At 36.1% G+C, this 21587-nt stretch overlaps 1 protein-coding gene across 14 annotated transcripts; it reads left to right on the forward strand.

Moving 5' to 3' along the window:
- Positions 1-741: 741 nt before the first annotated feature.
- LOC129279866 (ras-related protein Rab-10-like) lies at positions 742-21474 on the forward strand. Of its 14 annotated transcripts, none has more exons than XM_064112441.1 (6): positions 742-854; positions 6384-6912; positions 9128-9327; positions 10619-10708; positions 12028-12129; positions 14218-21474. In XM_064112441.1, the coding sequence occupies exons 2-6, from the start codon at positions 6717-6719 to the stop codon at positions 14302-14304; spliced, it is 675 nt and encodes a 224-aa protein (XP_063968511.1). In that variant the 5' UTR covers positions 742-854; positions 6384-6716; the 3' UTR covers positions 14305-21474. The 14 variants fall into 14 exon arrangements, with proteins under 14 accessions (XP_063968511.1, XP_063968507.1, XP_063968505.1 ...); XM_064112437.1 differs by having other exon boundaries at positions 771-854; positions 6287-6912; XM_064112435.1 differs by having other exon boundaries at positions 786-827; positions 5629-6912.
- Positions 21475-21587: the final 113 nt, after the last annotated feature.

The raw sequence follows: 21587 nt of genomic DNA on the forward strand, positions 1-21587 counted from the left end.
CATTAGGCCTGCACCCCTCCACCCTCACACACATAGCAAGTACAAGCTATCGACTTTTGGAGATGCAAAGTGCTTCCTTGGGTTATTGTGTATATTGTACATTGCAAGTATGCAGTAAATGAACACCCCCCTCCTTTCCGCAAAAAACAACAACAAGCAAACAAACAAAAACAAAAAATCAAAACGAAAAAAAGCAATAAGAACACTGCATATTGCTCCCAACAATAAAAAAAAATAATGTTTCAAAAGGTTTTTGAACAAAATGTAATTATTTTTTCTACATGTACTTGTACAATTATATGCATTTAGTGTACACTGTATCCTTGTTTGTTTACAATAAAAAAAATTGCCTTTGCTGTACCAAGTAAAATTATTATTATTATTATTATTTATTCGGCATAATCAATTACATAAACAACATATACAAACAATAGGAATAGGAGAGTCACATGGATGCCGGGAAAGGAAAAAGATTAACTAAATAACTATAACCCGAAGGTCTTCCTTTCCAATCCATGTGACTTTACAAAGATAACATACATACAATTACTACAAAATAGTAAAATACAACTATATAAAATGTTTTTGTTCTGAAGAAAATCCATATCGCAGAAAAGACAAGCATTGTGCAGTTTTTAATCAATATTGGCTATTGTGTGGAGCTACAGACTTCTTTGACTTTATGATTCTTTTGTTGGTGAATACACTGGGGTTATGTAACCTTTATTGAAAGAGAATTTCAGCTGGGTATTATCTCCTGTGATATTTCTGCTACCCATGTGCCCAAGTAGTATTGTTTGGGAGCATTATGTAGTGGGTGCAAGGAGGTGATGTCATCGCAGGCGCATATACATGTATGATTCTTGATTCTTGAATTTATTCACGTCAATAGGAGGAAATCCTACACACAGTAATACTCGGTACTATCAGGAATTATATCAGGAGACTTGTTTCAAAGCTTTACCTTTCGGAATCAGCTAGAATTCATGTTGGATGGTTAAAACTGAACTACTGCAGATTGAGTGTTGGTTGGTTGAAACATTGTTTGGAATCGAGGCCACAATGCTTTCAAACAGCATATTCTTTGAGAACACATTTTGGATTTTTAATCATAGTGTAGCAGTACGGTACATTGCATTTTGGGAAAAAAAATCTCTGTTTGAATATTTGTGGAAATTAACAATCAAGTGTTAACTGGAGTGTTTTGTTCACTTTATTGTGGAATTTCGGATTGAGTTGTTTTGTTTGTAAGCCTACATATTTTATAGAGGGGTTTTCCACTCTCTGTAGCCCTAAATGTGTATTATGTACATGTAGGAGGAGTACGTACATGCATAGAGCTATTACAGATAGCTCTATGGTACATGTGCACAGAAGAAGAGATATTGCCATTTACCGTACCCTTGCAGAACTTGACATCTGTTTTGTTCTTGGTTTTATAATTTTTGTGGACTCCTCTCTTTAGTTTAAAAAATGTTTTGTCATAGGCCATTAAAGATCAATTGATTATTGGGCCAGATTGCCTTCAGAATAGGAATGAATGATTTGTGCTGTATCCTGAATATCCCATCTATACACTATACTTCATGTGGCTAATTTTTGCCCATTCCTTCTCACTTCACCACCCTTAACTGCTGGCAGCCAAAGACCCTAGTTTCCAAAATGTGTAACTCCACCTTTTTTTAATATTCATGCTTTCATCTACAGTTCTTGTATAAAGTTGGAATTACAGAGCTGTACATGTATATCCTATAATGCTGAATACAGGCCTACTACATAACATGATGTACATGTGATGTGAGATCAATTTTAAATTTATCAAGTATGTTTGCTTACTTGGGATGGGCTTGGTTACATCCGACTGGTCACCGAGTTGGTATTATCTGGATCCCGTCTTTATACAAAGAGTTTTGATTGAACCGATCAACCTCAAGTATATGGAAATACATCAATGCCATATTTTCTTCTTTAGAAAATTTGCACAATGTCCTTTGAAAAGAAAGAAAAGCATACTGAATTGTCAAGAAAACAGTGAATGTATAAATATACATGTACATCATATCTAGAAAATATTTTGAACAAATATTATTTGAGAGGTTGATGTTGCTGGCCTTCCATTGTCGTGGTTGATGGGATCAATCGCAACTCCTTTTCTAAGAAGGAGCCCTGATCAACAAATGTATTCCCTTGATGGTTTTATGGTTTTATAGGCCAATGTGTTTGGATAGTGGAATGGGCAGATGAAGATTAATTTGCTCATTCTTGTCTTGTCATTGTGCATATTTACATTTCATAGCTCTGGACACAACCTAGTGCTCTGTCTTGGATGTACACTGTAGGTTTATTGTATAGAGGAGGCATGCATACATGTACATGTACATATAAATAGTAAAGGGTTTGGTCTCGGGGGGGGGGGGGGGCACTCAAATTATATTTTTGATGGGGGTGTGTCTCACAAAACCCTGAAATGGGGGTCTAAGGAACTGAAGGGTAAAATGCAGGTTCTTGGGAACTAAATACTGGGCGATGTGAAAAACGGGGTCTATACAGAACGGGATCGTGGTGCTGTAGGTACGATGCATGCTAGCGCTGTGCATGTATATATGCGGGCGCTATCATGCATGGAGCTGCTCCTTTGGAAGGAGTTGTGAAGCCGTGTGTGCAGTACTCTCATGCAGTGCTGCGCTGTACAATTTTGGCAGGGCATGGGAACTGAGATGTTTTGTAACGGGGTTCTTGCGAGTGGGGCGAATGAAATTTTTGTCATTGAGTATAGATCTAGAGAACCAAAAATTAGGTCTGAAAAAGGGCACATCCTTGTACCACCAATATCTGCCCCCCCCCCCCTCCCCCCGAGGTTTGGTCACAGGATCTTGTGTGTACAGGCAATGCAATGTCATATTGTTACATCACGTTTTGATTGCAAAGTTCTCAACTTCATGTATTATGATTTCAAAAGTTGAACGTTGTATACAGTGTAGCTTCTGGCAGATTCCAGAAAAATTGTGGAGTCACTTCCCCTTTTCTGGAGCTGCATGCTGTACATGTATTGTGTAGCTACATTTCTAGGAGATTTGAGAACAAAAGTCTGTATTGAATCCTTAGAGCATGAATTGGGCATTCAATTTGCATGATCTAGGCCGTGTCAACATGGAGGGAATTCAGTCAAGTGACTTGGCTCTCCAGACAGACGCTCTTCATCCCCCTTGTTTTATGTTGTTCCATGCACATGTTTCTGTGTACAGTGGCCCGTATTCTGAAGTCGGGTTTAACTTAAACTCAGGTTTAAAGTTGTGGTTTAAGTATGGACAGCCAATTGTTACATAATCACTAACAGTAGAGATATCATACGTCAGCTCATTCGGCTCTCAAATCATTTATAATTGTGTAGGAAGGATAAATAGATGATTGTCTTCACCATCAATGAATCAGGAAAGAGCACAGTAAACATAAGAAACATACAACTTAATAAAAATTTTGATACTTTTGGCTTCCCATATTTAAACCACAACTTTAAACCTGAGTTTAAATTAAACCCGACTTCAGAATACGGGCCAGTGGATTTAACTTGCAAAACTAAACTTTATTTCTGATCACTTTAGACATTACAAATCCCTCTTTATACAATGTGAACTCATGACTGAAACTGTTACCTTTATTATGAACACACTTGCTGGCCTGCAATGTTCATTGAAGGCGGCATAACAAGAAAACATATTTAAATATAGGCCTAAACATACACACACCTACATTACAAAATTGAATTTCTGCTTGAACAAAGTTTTCCCCCCAGTATTTAATATCCTCTAGATGGGATGGAATTTTCTGGCTTTTATTTGAACAATAAAAATAAATCCACAGGAACTTTTTAAACCTGATTTTTATTTTGACAGCGAATATTATTCAAATTGTTTGTACATATCCAGTTTGGGTTATCCCTCCCTCTGGGTTCATCTGTGGTTTAGGTCAAAGGTCATGTCTTGGATAGGAACTTGATGCAAGTGTCATGTGGAGTTGCCTCTTCATAATAGAACCCATTCACACAAGTAAAAACTGAAATACATGTTGTTGAAGCACACTTTGCGTGAAGCTTCAGTTTAGTACCAATGATACTTCCCCCCCCCCCCCCATCCTTGGTACAGTTACAGTACAAGTGTAGTTGGGGTCGGGCTGAACATTCTTCCGTGTCCTTACAAATGATTATGCATCATGTACATGCATGTGTCCATTCCTAATACAAACAATTGCTTTTTCTGAATCAATCACAGTATACATTACACTCATGTCCTTTTATTTCTTTCATTTTTTTTTTGGCAAAAAGAGCACAACTTAATACTGGAAAGTTATTATTATGAAGGTATGGTTTTCCTAAATAATTACTCTGGGGAAATTAGGGAAGCAGAGGGATATTTCATAAAGCTATTTGTAAGTTATTGAGCAACTCTAAGAACAACTGGTGAACCTTTCTTATGCACTTAACCATTGCCAATTAATATTTTTGTGTGTACCATTTACCACACGAAAGGATTACCAGTCGGTCTTAAAGTCACTCTTAAGTTTAATACAAGCACCTTTTATGAAACACCCACCAGGAAATGGGGGTTTCTCAGTCTTACATGTGAAATTTAGGCCGTGTTTATGCTTCCACTTTTCAGGCCAGAATCAGCATTTTCATACGTGATTAGTCCAAAACACGGTTGCGTCCATGCTTACTTTCATTTGAACGACGTTTCAAAACGCCAATCGTAAACTCACAAAAATGTGCGTTTGTATACGTCGTTTGACCAGAATCAGGCTTTCTGGGGAAGTATAAACAGAACCACGATAGTAAACGTGTTTTAATAAATGACGTCATTTGGTACATGCTTCCGGTGAGATGAAAATCCGCGGGCAAATACAGTCGCATTGCTCCATGGTCGCATGTTACCTCCACGGAATTACCTCTCATCTCCCTTGTTACATTTGCATGTGTGATAATGGATTTAAGGACTATCACTAGTATTGTCATCACGATGAATATTGGGGATTTACAAAAAAAACCTGGAACGCGAGTCATAATGAGGAGACATTGCCAGATGCCCCAGAAGCATAATCAAATAGATATTTTATTATTTTATTATGTATACTTTAATATTCTTTATTTTTTCTCACTATTATCCTCACTATGGTGGAAATTATATGGTTTTGTCAAGTAGCTCCATGCAATGACTAATTTATCAGAAATTGTTCGATGTTTAAATAACAGTCGACGTACCTTCCCCATAACAACATTCAGAAAAAAAAAACTTTGAAAAAGGGCGCGCCCAATTTGCCTCGCTTTCCTGCTCAACGAAAATTATGATGCGAAGCCAGCTGGAGTTCGTGATTTCGCCTCTGAAAGTTAAGCATAAACAGCACTCCCAGAACCAAGATTACGATCGGCGTTCTGAAACGACGTTCGAAAGCGCTGATTCTGTCTACGCAATGGAAGCATTTACACACCCTTAGTAGGCCTTCACACTCCAATACAGCCCCATGCATAGTCTGTTACGAATTTCCAGCCCCTGTTTGTTCTCAAATTTGGAATTCAAATTCCAGGGCTTTACTTTTTGTGGTCTGAATGACATGACCTTTTGCTCTTTGAAACAGGGTTCCCAGTGGTTGGTTGTGTGGTTCACTGAGGCATGCATTACCTGTTGAGCAAGGATTGGATAAAGGCACTTACAATTTACATGGGCTTTTTCGTGTTTAGTATTCCGATGAGCCGACTGGAGTTGCTAGACCAAAGAGTTAATTCTCTCATGGACCTACTACATATGATTCAATCACCAAAAGCTACATACCTGTCAGAATTATTAAAGGATTCATGATCTGATTTGCATCTGTGTTGAGCTGACCATTCATTGGATTGAAACCCATCCCCCTTGATTGAATGTGATCCCTGATTGTGAGAATAGGATGGCAATGGCATGACAACTTTCGCCCCGTTGAGTTATTTTTGTGTGGTCGATCATTAATAAAATTCTCGGATTTCAACTAGTTTGGAGAGATTGCTTAATAAATTACACATTGGAGCTCAATATACAGGCTACTGTAACCTTACTTTCCTATACTAGTCTGAGATGTAGCTGTACGTGACTGTGCAATAAGAGAGTTACATCCTCCCCACATGTCATCGATGCCTTCAATACCCCTGAACAAGCCGCTATCAATAGCCCCATATGCTTCTTTTTATGTTAGTTATCAACCCAGAATATTTCAATGATAACTTTTTAGGTCTTTTCTGATCACTCGACATTCATTTCAGGCGTTTCTCTCATCCATGCATCGGAATTGATAGCTGTTGCAGACATTGCTCACTCTTTCTTGGCAGTCTATTCAACCGATTTTTCTTTACTGACTAGTTGTAGGTAGACCATAGTTTAATAGAATTCAAAGGAAGGACTTCTCAAGTACCCACATTGGAAATAACAACCACCTTATGTTATAAATGACTGGAATATAGGTCCTACCCTACCTAAACAAGCATGAGGTATTCATGGACTTAACGTGGACATAAGAGGATTCCCATTGACAGAGGAACACAGTTCACCAGAGGAAGTTATTGTTCGCTAGGATTACCTGTCCAGTAATAAAGCTTGAAACTGACTGGAGGTTGTGAAATAGATAAAGAACTATCGCTGTGAGTGTGACCATGATGTGGTTCACCTTACTGGGTTAGCTAGGAAGCAAACCAAATGGAAAATGGGAATTACCTTGATAAGATAGTGATCGAGAGCTCGTTGCGGCGTTCATGGATGCCGTCAGGAGACGTTTACGACTACATCTTCAAGGTGTTGGTGATAGGTGACAGCTTTGTGGGCAAGACTGCCCTCATTACCATCTTCTCGACCGGGAGGGCGTCCCCGTATAGAGACTATCAAACCACTATTGGTAAGAGACAATGATCACACATTGCACAGAGAATGATGCAGTGTGCCCCTGGTTTTTCAAGTTTGGAATAACCCCAAAATGCCCCTAGTTTTAACCTAGTATATTATGGTGGCTATACTTGCATGTATATGCCACTTTTAAGAATTAAAACAAAAAAGAACAACCACAAAACTGACCAATGTGCAATTGTCAATACATTAAAAAAATATATATATACATGTATATTTCTATACCCACTCACCTGTAGCAATTCAATTGTTAAATTGAACATATTAAAGTCTGTGGTGAACAACATGTACAAAATTAAAAACAAAACTCAATTAAAAAAAAGCCTACAGTATTTCCTACATCTACATGTACAGGATTAGTAGAAGAAAGGGGTTTCCTTTTACGTGGTGTACTTGTGTAAACAACAAAAATTTATGTACAACAGAAATTTGTATAGATTTCGCCATAATTTCACTCTGCATCTGTGCATCTATTCAGTTAATGCACTGAATTATAAAGCTGTCCTTGCTCTTTTTATAATCATTGGCTGTTACATAAACCCCTCAAATTTGAATGAACAATAATCATGTGTACACAAGGAAATTACTCAATAGACCACAGTAGGCCTACCTGTAGACCTGTGTAGTTTATATCGTACAGTACTACATGTAGTATTTATCTGCTTTTCATAAATACTGGTGTTACATTAATTTGCACTGAAAATAAAAACACACAAATTGGTGTTAGCAATGTATGTTTAAGTATGTACATGTACCTACATAATATGGAACAGAAACTGCAGTTTTCCACTTTTGATAGTGGGTGCACATACAGTACAGGTAAATTCACTTGAACAGCGGACTCGTACATGTGCATACATGTACATGCTGTTTATGATATAAGATTTTTCTTTTTCATACTTGTGAAACTTCCAAAATTTGAACAGTGTGGTCACAATGCAAGGATATAATTGTACAGTGTACAGTAAATGTTGGTTTAATTGCACAGGCCATCAATTTTAAAAACACTATTGTTTGCCAAAGTAAATTATCAGTGTATAGTAATTTTCCCTTATCGTATTGTTATCCAGCAGTGCAAATATAGGCACCCTTCTTTAAATATTAGACTTAACAATATGGCATGGCCATTTCTGTTGTTTTGTTTAATATGTGTAGCCAAACTTTACTATCTTTTGCCAGTTGAAAATATGACAAATGGCAAACAAATTGTGAAACCTTCAACTTGTAATTGTACAGGTGGGAAAGTGACGGTGATTTTCCGTTTATTGGTCTCTTCCGTTTCTTTAAAAACCTGCAATTTACAATGTAATTTCAAACTCAATTGTAGGCCTATGTAAAATGGAAATTCTGTTTTATAAAATGTACTACATGAATTCCATGTACGTGTATGAACTTCAATGAATTTTCAAATGAGAAGTATTAAGATGAAACACTATTTTTTTATTTTGATATACCAGTCTTCAATGAAATCTTCATTGATCATGAAATGTTTGCTGTTTGTTTACAAGCTGCAGGTGCAGGTGATTACGTACAAAGGGTGCGGTCGCGTTCTACTAATCTCTGCTATGTGTACATCCATGTATGTGTAGAATGTCATCAAAAGCGCATTCTCGCCTCAACTCTCAGGGGATAAAAGAGAAAATCTTCAAAAAAATGTTTTACCCATATGTATTCAAAAATTTCAAACCCGCAATCTAGCCACTGCGTTATGTTGAAGAGCTGCTTGAGTTGTTGCAATATACAGTAGCTTTAATAACAATTCATGTTCATGAATATTCATGAGGTGCAGTCTTTGGGGGAATAAACCCTATTCCGATGCCAGGAAGTACCGTAAATTTATGAAAAGCGATTGCGGCCCGGCCTTGCTAATTACAATTTACTCTTTAAAGTGTCCAAATCAGCAACATATTGGGCTTTCTCAGTGTTTACAGTGAATGTTGGTCTCGGGCTCTGTCACTGCTCAGCCCACATTGATGTTGTTGCTGTTAAGTGGGGCATGTGATGAATTTCTTTTGTATTACTTTATTTCACAAGTCCAAAATCACCGATGGTCACTGGTAAAATAAAATGTAACTTTTGCTTCAGGCCTAGTAGTAACAATAAGTACCAGGTGCAATATACAGCACAGACAAAAATTTGGATGTTTACAGTTACACAATTTTTTTTTCTGATTTTCTAATTTTTTGTATTTTTTTTTTCTTTTCCAGGTATCGATTTCAAGATTAAAACAGTAGAACTCAATGGTAAGAAGATCAAATTACAAATATGGGACACCGCAGGACAGGAGCGATTTCACACGATTACCACATCATACTACAGAGGGGCTATGGGGATCATGTTAGTCTACGACATCACGCAAGAAAAAACCTTCGACAACATAGCCAAGTGGCTAAGAAACATACAAGAAGTGAGTATAAACATACTGTTGTATGTAGTCGATGGGCTGTTAAAGTCATACATGTACATGTATGTGCATCAGTTTTCATAGAGAGTTGGAAACCATTTGGTTGCAAATCACCAATAGTAGAACAAGATTTATGAACAGCAGATGTTATGTGATGCCTCTAGAAATTGCCTAAATTGTATTAAGTCATCTCTCTTTCCCCTAGTCTGACAGTTTCCTTGAGTTTAAGGTAGACCGATAAATTTTCTCGCTTGTACATGTACGTTAAGTTTGCTGTCCCCAAAGTAAAATAAGACACTGTTCTTACTATCCTCCTAATACTAGTTTACTGGAAACTAGTTTAACGTGTAATGAGAACAGTCGAAGCGGTCTTTGAAGCGATCTTCCAAACTGGTTCGGAAAACCACCTTGCGATGTAGTTTTGAAGATCGCTTTGCCTTGTTAAACTGGTTTTAGCATAAGTGAGGACACAACCGTTCTTCGGGAAGCGATCTTTGCACATTTCGAATGTGCTACTCAACACACTGTATGTGAAATGCCTCTGCTGCGTTTCAAATTGAGAGTGTTCCCATAGCAAATGATCAAATGGGAACACTGACAAAGCAATCTTCCAAACTGGTATCCTAAACCGATTTGCAGTAAACTAGTTTTAGAAAGTACAATGAGAACGGTGTCTAATTCTCAATTTAGGTATTTTCATTGCTTCTAATGTCTTTGGACAGCATAATTTACATGTATGATAATCCATGCTCAATGAAAGCTGATGCTCAAATTACTTTAAAACGTATAGCAAAATTTGGAGAAAAATTATAGCGGCGCAGTAAAAGCTGTATTTTAGCATGGACCTACGTAGGTCCATGAATGTTTAGAAATGATGGTAACCTCCTTGTCTTGTATGGTGTCTTTGAATTCCTGTAGAGAATTCTTTCTAGGCACAAAAAAGGGTTGCCTATGGTACCCATTAACTACAGTACTACACCTGGGTGGAAAGTGGAAAATGAGATTAAACACCTCACCAAAGGACACATGTCCTGCATCAGGATTTGAAGCCTGAACCTTTTCTATGATAGTCTGGAGACTTATCCTCTTGAACCAAAACACCTCTCCATACAATATGTGACCAACCCTGAATCTTTCCTTTTATATTCTAACCCCCTTTTTTACCTAAAATTTAGTGGAAACCTAACTTTATTTCTGTAAAACTAGCATATTTTTATTCAACTCTTCACCAAAACTGTCTTCCAGATAGAAGATGTGAATAACCTTTCTTTTTATCTCTGATTTACATTGACAGCATGCAAATGAAGATGTAGAGAAGATGTTACTAGGCAACAAATGTGACATGGATGACAAGAGAATGATCAACAAGGATAGGGGAGAGACGGTAAGTAGGAAGAGAAGAAGGGGAGAGGGAGGAGGGGGAGGGAGAGGATCAGGGGAAGTAGGAGGGAGAGAGAGGGGGAGTAGGGGTGAGGAGGAGGGAGGCGAAGGAGGAGGAAGGGGAGGGGGAGAGGGGGAGGGAGGGAAGAGGAGGAGGAGGGGTGGGTGCATTCCCCTCTTAGAGGGAATCTGCCATTTCTAAAGCCCATAGAGGGACACACTTGTCACTCCTTCCACCAGTTGCAACCCTCATCACCCATGTTATAAATGGGTGATGAGGGTTGCAACTGAGGCCTGGCTCACCTTGTGTTCCACTCTTTCTGATTGTACATGTACAAAAGAACTTCTTTAGAGAGAGAGAGACCTCTGCCCTGTTTTTTAAGAGTTTACTTATCACCTGGTGTTTTTACACTTGAATGATATTTTATATTAAATTATAATTATATGTTCACAAAGAATGCCAGAATTGTTATGGATGACTGGAAATATGGGGAGGGAATATGCATTTAGAATTTTAATGGAAATTCTTCTGTGTTTTTTTTTTCTTCTGCTCACTTTAAAATTCCATGTACATGTGTATTCATGCATGACCAATCGAAAACCTAAAAACATCTCCATAGTATAAACCTGTGATTGTATTGTTTTTAATGATATTCAAAGAAATGGCCTCTGATTTGTGACTTGACAGGGCTTGTCCATTATTTACATTTTATATAAACCATGATGCATACATGTATGCCTGTACTTTGTACATGTAGGGTAGATTGGAGCTGTTCATGATCGAATGGGCATCATGGTATGATATTGCATTTTTTATGCTATCATTTAGTCTCCAAGATACACATTGGACAATGTACACATAGTTTTAAAAACAAAAATGGTATACAATAATATGTAGGTACATGTATGTATTATGAAGCCAAACACTATGATGAAAAGGTACAAAATATGAGTACTGATTTTTCAGCTCAATATTGTCATGGTTAAAGCAATACAGCACACATACTTGGTAGCTTGGTTTAAAATCACCTTCATTGATAAATTCAGGTTAACTCTGGAGGAGAGTTTTTTTTTCTTTGATAACATGCAGGTTTTATTTCATTTTTTGACAAATAATTCATGCTAGTATAAGTAATGTTTGAAAACAAATCAGTTTATATTTTATCAAGTGTTGTGACTATATTTATGGAAATTACATGAAATGGTAAATTTTGCATTCCTAAAAGTAATGTTGTTCTGTATAGCATTGTTGAAATGTGTACTTTACACTACATATAGAGGTAAAACCATGTCTTGATCATCATTTATTTCTTGATTATACAGATTGCGAAGGAGAATGGAATCAAATTCCTAGAAACAAGTGCTAAGGCTAACATCAACGTCGAACAGGCTTTCATGACACTGGCAGCAGATATTCTAAAAAAGGTAAAGCAGTGTTTAAGGGACAGGGGCCAATTTCATAAAATAGTTACAACTATGGTAACTTTGCCATCATGGCAACTACATGTACCTTGGTAACAGGGCTCAACGGCCACCAATAATAGCAAAATTACCATAGTTTAAAGTCTTAATGGAATGAGTCCCATGTTAGAAATATTTATTATATGGGGGAGGGGGTTGGTTGTTTTTTATTGTCACAGAGGGCATAAGCAATCCCTGTGTGGGTCAGTCAGGATCTTCCATGTCCAAGGTTAACAAGCATACCTAGTCTAGTCTGGTGGGATAACCCCTCACTTGCGTCAAGTCGTCTGAATATACAGTCTATAAGAATTAAGATTTAATGTTGGTATAATTACAGTAAGATAATAACGTGCATGAACAATACAAAACAAAGAAGCAAATAAATTACTCTGGTATAAATGTATCAGGCAGATATGATAAAACATTTACAAAAGTTTGAGTCGTCCAGAATACTTATCATTACTACTACTATTATTATTATTATTATATGATGATTATTATTATTATTATTATGATATTTTCCGGGATATCAGTGCATCAGTATCGTCATTACGCTGGAAACAGAAGCTTAATTATCATTGAGCTTGCGAATTGAATTTGTGGATAGAGTCTGGAATTTCTAAAATGGGAAAGGTGGGTTGGAGTGGGACGAAGTCTTATGCCAAAACGATTGAATGAGAAGTAATGATTGAGTGGATGTGAAGCTTCTTTCATGATTGAGCTGATTTTTCCTGTGATTTGATCAGTACAATGGGGAGGCCAAATTTACCCCTATTATTCTTTGCGCTATTTTACAGGGCCTTTCCAGTTTCAGCTTGTCTTTTTTTGAGAGATTTCCAAATAGACAATAACACAATGAAAAGAAGGACAACTTAAATGACTGAATTATGGAACAGAGTCAATATCGTGTTGTCTACATGGAAGGATTTCAACTCGCAGAGAAAGTACAACCTCTTGCTAGCCTTCCCGTAAACCAACTGCGCGTTCTCCCTCTATGACAATTTGTCTTCTCTTACTGTCCCCAAGTACTTGTAGCTGCTGGCTTGTTCGATCACGTGATTATGGATGATCACATTCTGGTGTTCTGCACCATTTCGATGGAAGTCAAGCATTTCCTTGGTTTTAGTTGTATTTAGTGTTAAACAGTGGTCGTTGCACCATCAAATGAATTTGTCTACTTGTGAAAAATAGTTGTTATTAACCTGATTCGAAAATAGCGCAATAATGTCTGTGTCATCAGCTTACTGAGGAATTCTGCAGCCTGCAGCAAGAGGGTGAACTCACACAATCGCTTGTTTAAAGAGAGAACGACTTGCTTAAAGAGACAACAATGACATGCATCCAGGAAGCTCCTCCAATAACAAGTTGTATCTGAGCTATCCTTGTGTGAAGGTCCACTTGATGATCAGAGTTTCAATCAGGGTCTGTGCCTGCAGAATTTTAAAGCATTTCCTCCATGGCGACAATCAGGCATAATATGGTGGTCTCTTTTTTACAGAAGACATTGTAAACAATGACCTTGCCTTGAATAATACATGCTTACATGTAAATGAATCCATGGCCATTTAAGGCCCTGGCCATGGAATTCCTTTTGATTGGCCCCAATGCCATTCTCATATTAAAGTCTTATTGAGTGTTGCAAGAAACTTGTGATCAATTGCAAGTCAATTTTTGGTCCCTAAATCAATCATTTGTCATGAAAGTAATTGCGAAGTTCTGATTGATTGCTAATCTGCTTCTTGAAACAAGCAGTGTAACCTAATTTGCTTAAACTAACATTGATCTATCGGTTGTAAAATTGCAACAGAATATTTGCAACTGATTGCAAAAAAATTCTTGCAACACCCTCTTAGAGATCTATTTGTTATGGCCCTTTTTTTTATTCATCTTTTCTTCAATTTGCTGCAGTAGACAGGATATAGAAAATAGAAACATAGATAGAAAAGTGGTCTTGTCCTAACATTCTCAAAATTAAAGTCCTCTTAACCGTATTAAAATTAAAGACTGATATCTAACCAAAGTTTATTTCTTTTAACTTTTCTCATTGTCCAGTACCCCCAAAGGGATACAGGTTCACCCGGTGTGGTCAAACCAGATATGAAAGAAGGAGGAAGTTCAGGATCTAAATGCTGTCCTTAAGAGCTCCTGGAGAAGCAAACAAACCCCAGAACCCCCTTCATCCAGCTTCAATGAATGTGTCATCGCATCGTGGATAACAAAACCCTAGTACACCACGTGTCAAAGAACTTTTTATTGAATCAGCGGTGATGATTTCTTTGTAATATAATAACAAATATTCTTATTCTATCATTGTTTTGGGTTTTTATTTCTTCCGTTGTCAATAGAGAATGTTCACCTCATTCTACATGGCGTGTATGGCACCGGTTAGTTATTTCTCTACAAACGTCCCTTGTTTGAAAATTTAATAAACATTTAGGCCCGTATTCTGAAGTCGGGTTTAAAGTTGTGGTTTAAGTATGGATAGCCAATTGTTACATAAATCACTAACAGCAGAGGTATCATATTTCAGCTCATTTTGCTCTCAAATCATTCATAATTGTCTAGGAAGTATAAATAGATGATTGTCTTCACCATCGATGTATTAGGAAAGAGCACAGTAAACATAAGAAACCTACAACTTAATAAAAATTTTGACACTTTTGGCTTCCCATAATTTTAGCACAGAGTTAGACCACGGTCTAATTTAAACCTGACTTCAGAATACGGGCTTTAGGGTATTGATGCCAGCTATGTGTTGTAGGTTTTGATTACCTATGTTCACCTTATAATCATATTAATACATGACTGACAAGAAATATCTAATACAGTCACCTTACCGAAGGAGGATATTTTTAACCATTCATATTAAAGAACTTGATTTTCATTATCAACAGTAAGTCCCATTGAAGAATTTGTGTTGAGAAAATTCTTATAATGGAGCAGATATACTTTCATTTCATTTCATGATGTAGGTCGTCTATAGACCCTAATGGAGAAAAATATGTATGTCATGAAAATTTCAAAAATCACTTGAAATAATTAGGCAATGCACACTATTAAGCACACACATATCATTGCTCATTTTAATTTCTGTTCTCTTCGCTTTCAATGAAAATCGATATCGAATCATGTAAAGTATGACATCACAAGAATGATTGTGATGAGTCGATGATGATTTGTTTATGATGGCGCTCCCCACTGATATTAGGCAAACGAGCAGCTGAAAGTGTGATTGTTGACTAAATAAAATAGCCATATGCTGTAAGTCAAATGCAAGTATGTTGAAATTTACGAAGGAATAGCTTGCTGAAACCCTTGACATAGTTTCATGTTATTTAAGGATTTAGTGATCTTGGTTGTTTGATAGACCAAAGTGCAGTATACAATTTAATTCAATATGATACAAATCAATTTTTGATCTTCTTGGTGGTCCAACATTGTCATCATGGACAATTGTTTCTCCTTCAAAAGCTTTCAATAACAAATATATGCAAAATATATCCAGTATATGCATTTAAAACAAAGGAAATACTGGTTAGCACTACGCCTGAAAACGTAATATTTTTAATACATAATTTCATGTATCTTTTGGCAATATTTATAATTTTAAGCAAATCTGTTTTTAAGGAAGATTTGATGAAGTAATGATTTCTCCCATAGAACATGCTGATTAGTAATTTTGCTACCAAAATTTAACAGAAATTAATTTGAAACTTTGAGGAAATAAAAAGGGGTTGGTGAGAATACTTACTACATTCTATTACTGCTTTGATATCGTAGGGAATGAATGTGCTGATATACCACTCCGTCCCTCATGTTACATGATTTGGACATGCATAAAATGAAAAGTGGACATAAGTGAAGTGTCCTCATGCAACGCTTTTATGAAAGTTGATTATATCCATTTCAAAGAAGTATATTAGGAGACAAATTTGTATATAATTAAAAAAATAAAGAACACATGGTTTTTACTAGGGGTGCAGATAAAGTGGTTACTCACGTTACGGTTCAGATGGGCTATATATACAAAGACACATTGAGCTCATGTCCACCAAACTATGGAATTGCCCACATGCAGAAATTTGCATTATTAACGTCCATTGTGAATGAAAAACTAAAGATAGGTGTACAAGATCTGCCTAATGCATTTGAAGGAGGAAGAAGCTGGTCTGTTGGAATGATGAAGAAAAAAAATGCAAGAGCAGTTTACATATGGACCAAGTGGAAAGTGGTGTATTGTATTTGTTATTCCTGTGATGCAATCACATTGATTTTAACAGGGCTTATTAGAGAATCCCGCATTATATCAGATTGATGATCAGAAAGTCGATATGTGTACAGATATGTGGCAATTTATTTCCCTTTTGCGTCGTTTGCCGTAATTTCTGTCTATTTATTGTTAGCTTTATTTCATTTGCATGAGTGATTTTATACTGTGCATTAGTTTATCTTTGTATTATTTGAACATAGTTCTTGGTAATATTGGGAAAGTCGTTTAAGGTTTTGTATCGTTGGTGATACAGGCAAGCAGATTTTTTTTAATGAATGATGAAGAAATTGATGAAAGATATAATGATATAATAATACTATCATTTTGTGTCTTATTGAGCTTGTGAACAGTTTGGCGGATTAAATAAAAGTGTACTTGTGGTTTAATGCAAAGCCCTAGATATAGAATTAGGATTAGACATACGCTTTCTGTAGGGATGATGATTTGTTTAGCGAACGTTTGTATCGTGTAATGAGTAGTAGTCAAATTTGTTGCAATGATTGTCACAAGAAGAAATTCCAAGCTTAGCGCATTGCATCTCATGATTTTAGAGTGTTGACAGTCTTCCCCTTGCACGGATATAATTTTGATGCGAACTTCCCCATTTCAACTTCAGATTCACACATATGTAAAAACATCCACCATTTTAGAAGTAAGTCCAATTTATTGCACTTTAAGTAAGGAGTAATGTCCATTGATTGAAATGTAAAATACTATAGTGTATAATACAAATATAAGGAACACGTAATACTTCTGCTCTGGGCCTATTTTTACATACAAACCTTACAATCAATTCTATAATTGATTGTATCTGTGATACAAAGGTATTCCATGTACATGCACATACAATCATTTGTAGTTATTGATTGTAGCTCTTGTGATAACAGGGCCTTTTATCACATTGATTCCCATTGATTGCAGTGGCTTTTGACATCAATTCCATGAATCATTGAAAGAAATAATTGTATGCGAGTACAAATATGATTCCTGATTATCATCTATCATTTCTGAAAGATATGATGGAATGAAATCAGCTTTATCTGTTTTCATATGGTTTCAAGTTTGAGATTCATATTATGGTAAACTTGATTTCACCATCGTTTAGCTGTCATGGACACACTATTGTATTGACTGTGCCATCTACATTTATCTTACTTTCGTAAAGAATTTTCTAACATTTATTTGGCTCAGTTGAATCTCAAACTCCAATGCAGTGACCTTTTGACCCCCCCCCCATTTCCTGTTCATGGAAACTATTATTTGTTATTGTTCTTTTATATGAGTTGAATATCATTAGTCAAAAGGCAGTCTTTATGTGTTAGGTAGATACCAATCTGGAACTAAACATTTAGACCAAAAAAAAAACTTAAAAGAGCTGTATTTTATGTACAAAATACCTTCTCTTTGCCTATATATGGAATGATTTATAAAATTATTATTAAGTTAAAGTTAACTATTGTTATAATATATATGTATGTATTGTATTACTTTAGTTATGTTCCAATTATTACTATTCCTCAAAGTAACAGAATGCATGTAGGTATGTAGGTATATGTGTATATTACATATTGGGTTGACTACTGATAATTAATATTATAAATGGTGCATAAGTACAGTACATATGATTTTGTACAAGAGTACATGTTTTTTGCAAAGTTTGTTAACCCAAATGGGACCATTTCTTTTTTTGTACGCGTACATATAGAATGACTGCTAGCCTTGTTCACATTTGAGAAAACTGCAATCTGCCCCAAAATACGGATATTTTAAAATGTGAATTTAAGGACACAAGAAATGCAAAAGACCAGTGCCGGCCGCACAGAAACGTTGTTAGCCTAACAGAGTGCTGACAGTAAGCCCAGTCGCATCTTTTGGATTGTGAAGTCAAAACATTTATTTCAATGTGTAAGTAATGCATCGTTTTAACATGAGGCATCGCTGCCACATTACAGGTTGTAACAGGGCCTCTGGTAGGGAATTGTTAGCGCTAACAACGTTTCTGTGCGGTCAGTACAGAGTTCTGTAACAAAAGTTTGCTGTCAGAAGCTAAATGCGAATGGCCAATCAAGATCGCTGTTGCATGCGCACTCTGTTAAAAATACTGACCAGGGACCAATCAAGATCGTTCTTTAATACTTGTAATTTACAGGAATTCATTGTGGTATTGGCTACAGGGAATAACAGCAGGTCATTGGTTGATTTTTTTGAGGTGGATTATGTACAAATCAGATCATGTTGTCATATGACCTCTTCATTGCTTAGAGCTGTGCAAAATGATTGGTCAACAGAAAATACAAAAAAGGACATAGCTTTTTAATAGATGGGTGCAAGATAATTTTATCCCTGATATGGAAAAAATTGATTTCCCTTCAGCTCCATAAATGCTCTTTTAAGTTCACTTCTATTACACTCTGCTAAGAGCGGTATATCCTGTCTGAACGAGAAGGAGGCTGTCAGGCTAATAAATCAAAGTGGATTGTATTTGAAAATTATATGCATAATATTTTGGTTAGAAATTGGTTGGTGAACATGAACAGATATTTATAATGTCCTGTATCGCATGAGCAAGGTTGAGGTTTACCGGAAGGTTGATAGTCTTTATTCCAAGGATTGCATGAGGTTTCTCTGATACAGCAACATCAGATCCGTTTGGTTGAGAAGTTGTATTGCATTCTGTAACTATGGCATGCGATAATTCAAATCAACCATTAAGACAAGCCTATTGTTGATTGCATATACTCATGCAGGTTAAGATTAAAAATGATCCAAACACAAATTCAAGTAGAAATTAATGCATAAGATAGCCATATATTTAGGTATGAAAGATGTTTTAAGCCGTTTAACGATATGTCAATATCGCTGTATTTTGTAGTCTTTTTTGTACTATGGCACCGCACTGATACTGGAACTTTTAAGGTGACTAACATACAATGAAATTCAATGTAGCTTGTTATATGTGCATTTATGAATGCACCAATGTTTTCCTTTTTTAATAACCACATCAGGTTATATGTACACTTTAATTTTATTGTACAGAGTGTATAGAAAAAAAATGCTACAATTTGCCACGCATCTGATTAATACCCCCAAAGCTGGGGTCATCTGATTATAGTGTCTTCAGAAAAAAAAGAGAAAATTCAACACAAATTGCAGTAGGTGTTGTAGGTGTTTAGTTTAGACAATGAAATTGAGAACTTGTACAAAATGTGTAATGGGTGAGAGAGAGAGAGAGGGATAAAGAGAGAGAGAGAAAAAAAGAGAGAAAGCGAGAGTGAGGGGGGGGGGTAGAGAGAGAGTGAGAGAAAATGGATGATTTAAATGCTTGTTTGTCATGATGTACCATTATTAGTATCTAAAAATAATTTTGAATATGAAGGGGAAAAAAGAGCCATTCCACAGGCTAAAGATTGCAATCGTTATTGTGAATTTGCTCCAAATGATTAACTTGCATTTAATGCCAATACGTATGTATTTTCTTCTGTTGATTGTATGTTGCTACATACAAAATGGTCATAAGACAATGCATAGGAAATGATGGGGCAAATATTTGTGTGTTTTTGAAGTGGTAGTAACTGTGGATTAGCCTTCCAGATAAAGTAATTTTGTATTTTTATTGAAAATTTATGTGACAGTTAGGGAACAGTAATGTCTCTCTTCTTCATCATAATATTTTTTATTGATTTGAAGGTGTTGAGTTAATTGTTTGCTTGTTATTGCCAAGGTCGTTTGTCACTCTTTTATAACAAAATGTGACTTGGAGTAAATTGAAACTAAATTTCTTGATCTCTGATGAGGGTTGGTATTTGCTTTATATACCAGTCCCTGGAAATATTTATCAAATAACAAAAATCCATACTTTCCCTGTTCATTACCGAGTTCTGTGACTACAGGACCCCGTCTTACAAAGAGTTACGATTGATCCAATCAATCGTAACTCTTTGGAAATCCATCAGTGTCATAATTTATTCTACAGGGAATTTGAACAATGTCCTTTCTAAGCAAAGAGAGGCACAATGAATTTTCAAGAAAAGAATGAATGCATGAATATACATCAGAGTTAGAAAAAAATCATGCGTACGAGATGTTGATGTTACTGGCCGTCCATAGTTGTGATGACGGGGCCTTGTATGTTTGTAAGAGACCGCCTGGTTTGATTGCAGTGTTTTTTTTTTTAATGTCTATTCTAAATGTGGTCATTGTTAATTACTGTTCATTTCATTATACCCCGCCACTGGTGTATAGGAATCAGTGTACGGTCAGTCGGTCCGTTGCACATTTTGTGCATCGAACTACTTCCTGAATTTTTAACAAATTCTCATGTAATTCGGAACACACATTGGTCTTGGGGTAAAGATGTGCAACACAAATTTTCGCATGGGTTTGATATTGCGTTGCCATGGTAACAATATATTATGCCCCAAAATAGGTAAAAATCTTGCTGTTTGAAGTTCTTCCCGAGTTTTTAACCAATTCTTATGAAATTTGGCATACACATTGGTTGAGGTAAAGATGTGCACGATATGTATTTTGCGTGTGTCGGAAATAATGTTGCCATGATTACGGCGGGGGTATTGATCCTCCATTTATTATTATTCAGTTATTATAAACACCAGTATAAAGCGCCCTACAAATGTTATTATTATATTATTCAGTGATAGTTCTAGTTTCAGTGGCCTGTGGAATGGTTCCTTTTTAATCTTGTGTAAATCTTTATATCTTCAAATATGCATCTAATACCTTTACGTTTTCCTTAAATGCATCCACACAGCTAAAACCATATGTAGAGTAACAAAAATGTAGTTGTGTTTTTAGAGGAGAACATATTTGATAAAATTTCATGAAGCCACTTTGCATTGATTGTAGATGTATTTAGATGGCATTGTATTGAATGGAGTGAAATGGTTAGAAATCTGAGGGAGTGCCCTTTACTTGTGGAATAATGGAATTCTATGTTTATGGAGGTACACAAACAAATTGTAAGCATTATACACTTGTACATTGGTTATATTAAAGAGAAAAATAATGCTGAAATTATAAAACTAATGTGTGGAATATTGTGATGTTTGAATGTCTCAATGATTTATATTCTTCCTGACCAATTAAGAATAAATAATGGTTTGTATTTTCTTTATGTAATAACAATTTGGTATAA

The sequence above is a fragment of the Lytechinus pictus genome, chromosome 17 (genome assembly GCF_037042905.1).
Source record: "Lytechinus pictus isolate F3 Inbred chromosome 17, Lp3.0, whole genome shotgun sequence".
In the NCBI taxonomy this organism is placed as follows: domain Eukaryota; kingdom Metazoa; phylum Echinodermata; class Echinoidea; order Temnopleuroida; family Toxopneustidae; genus Lytechinus; species Lytechinus pictus.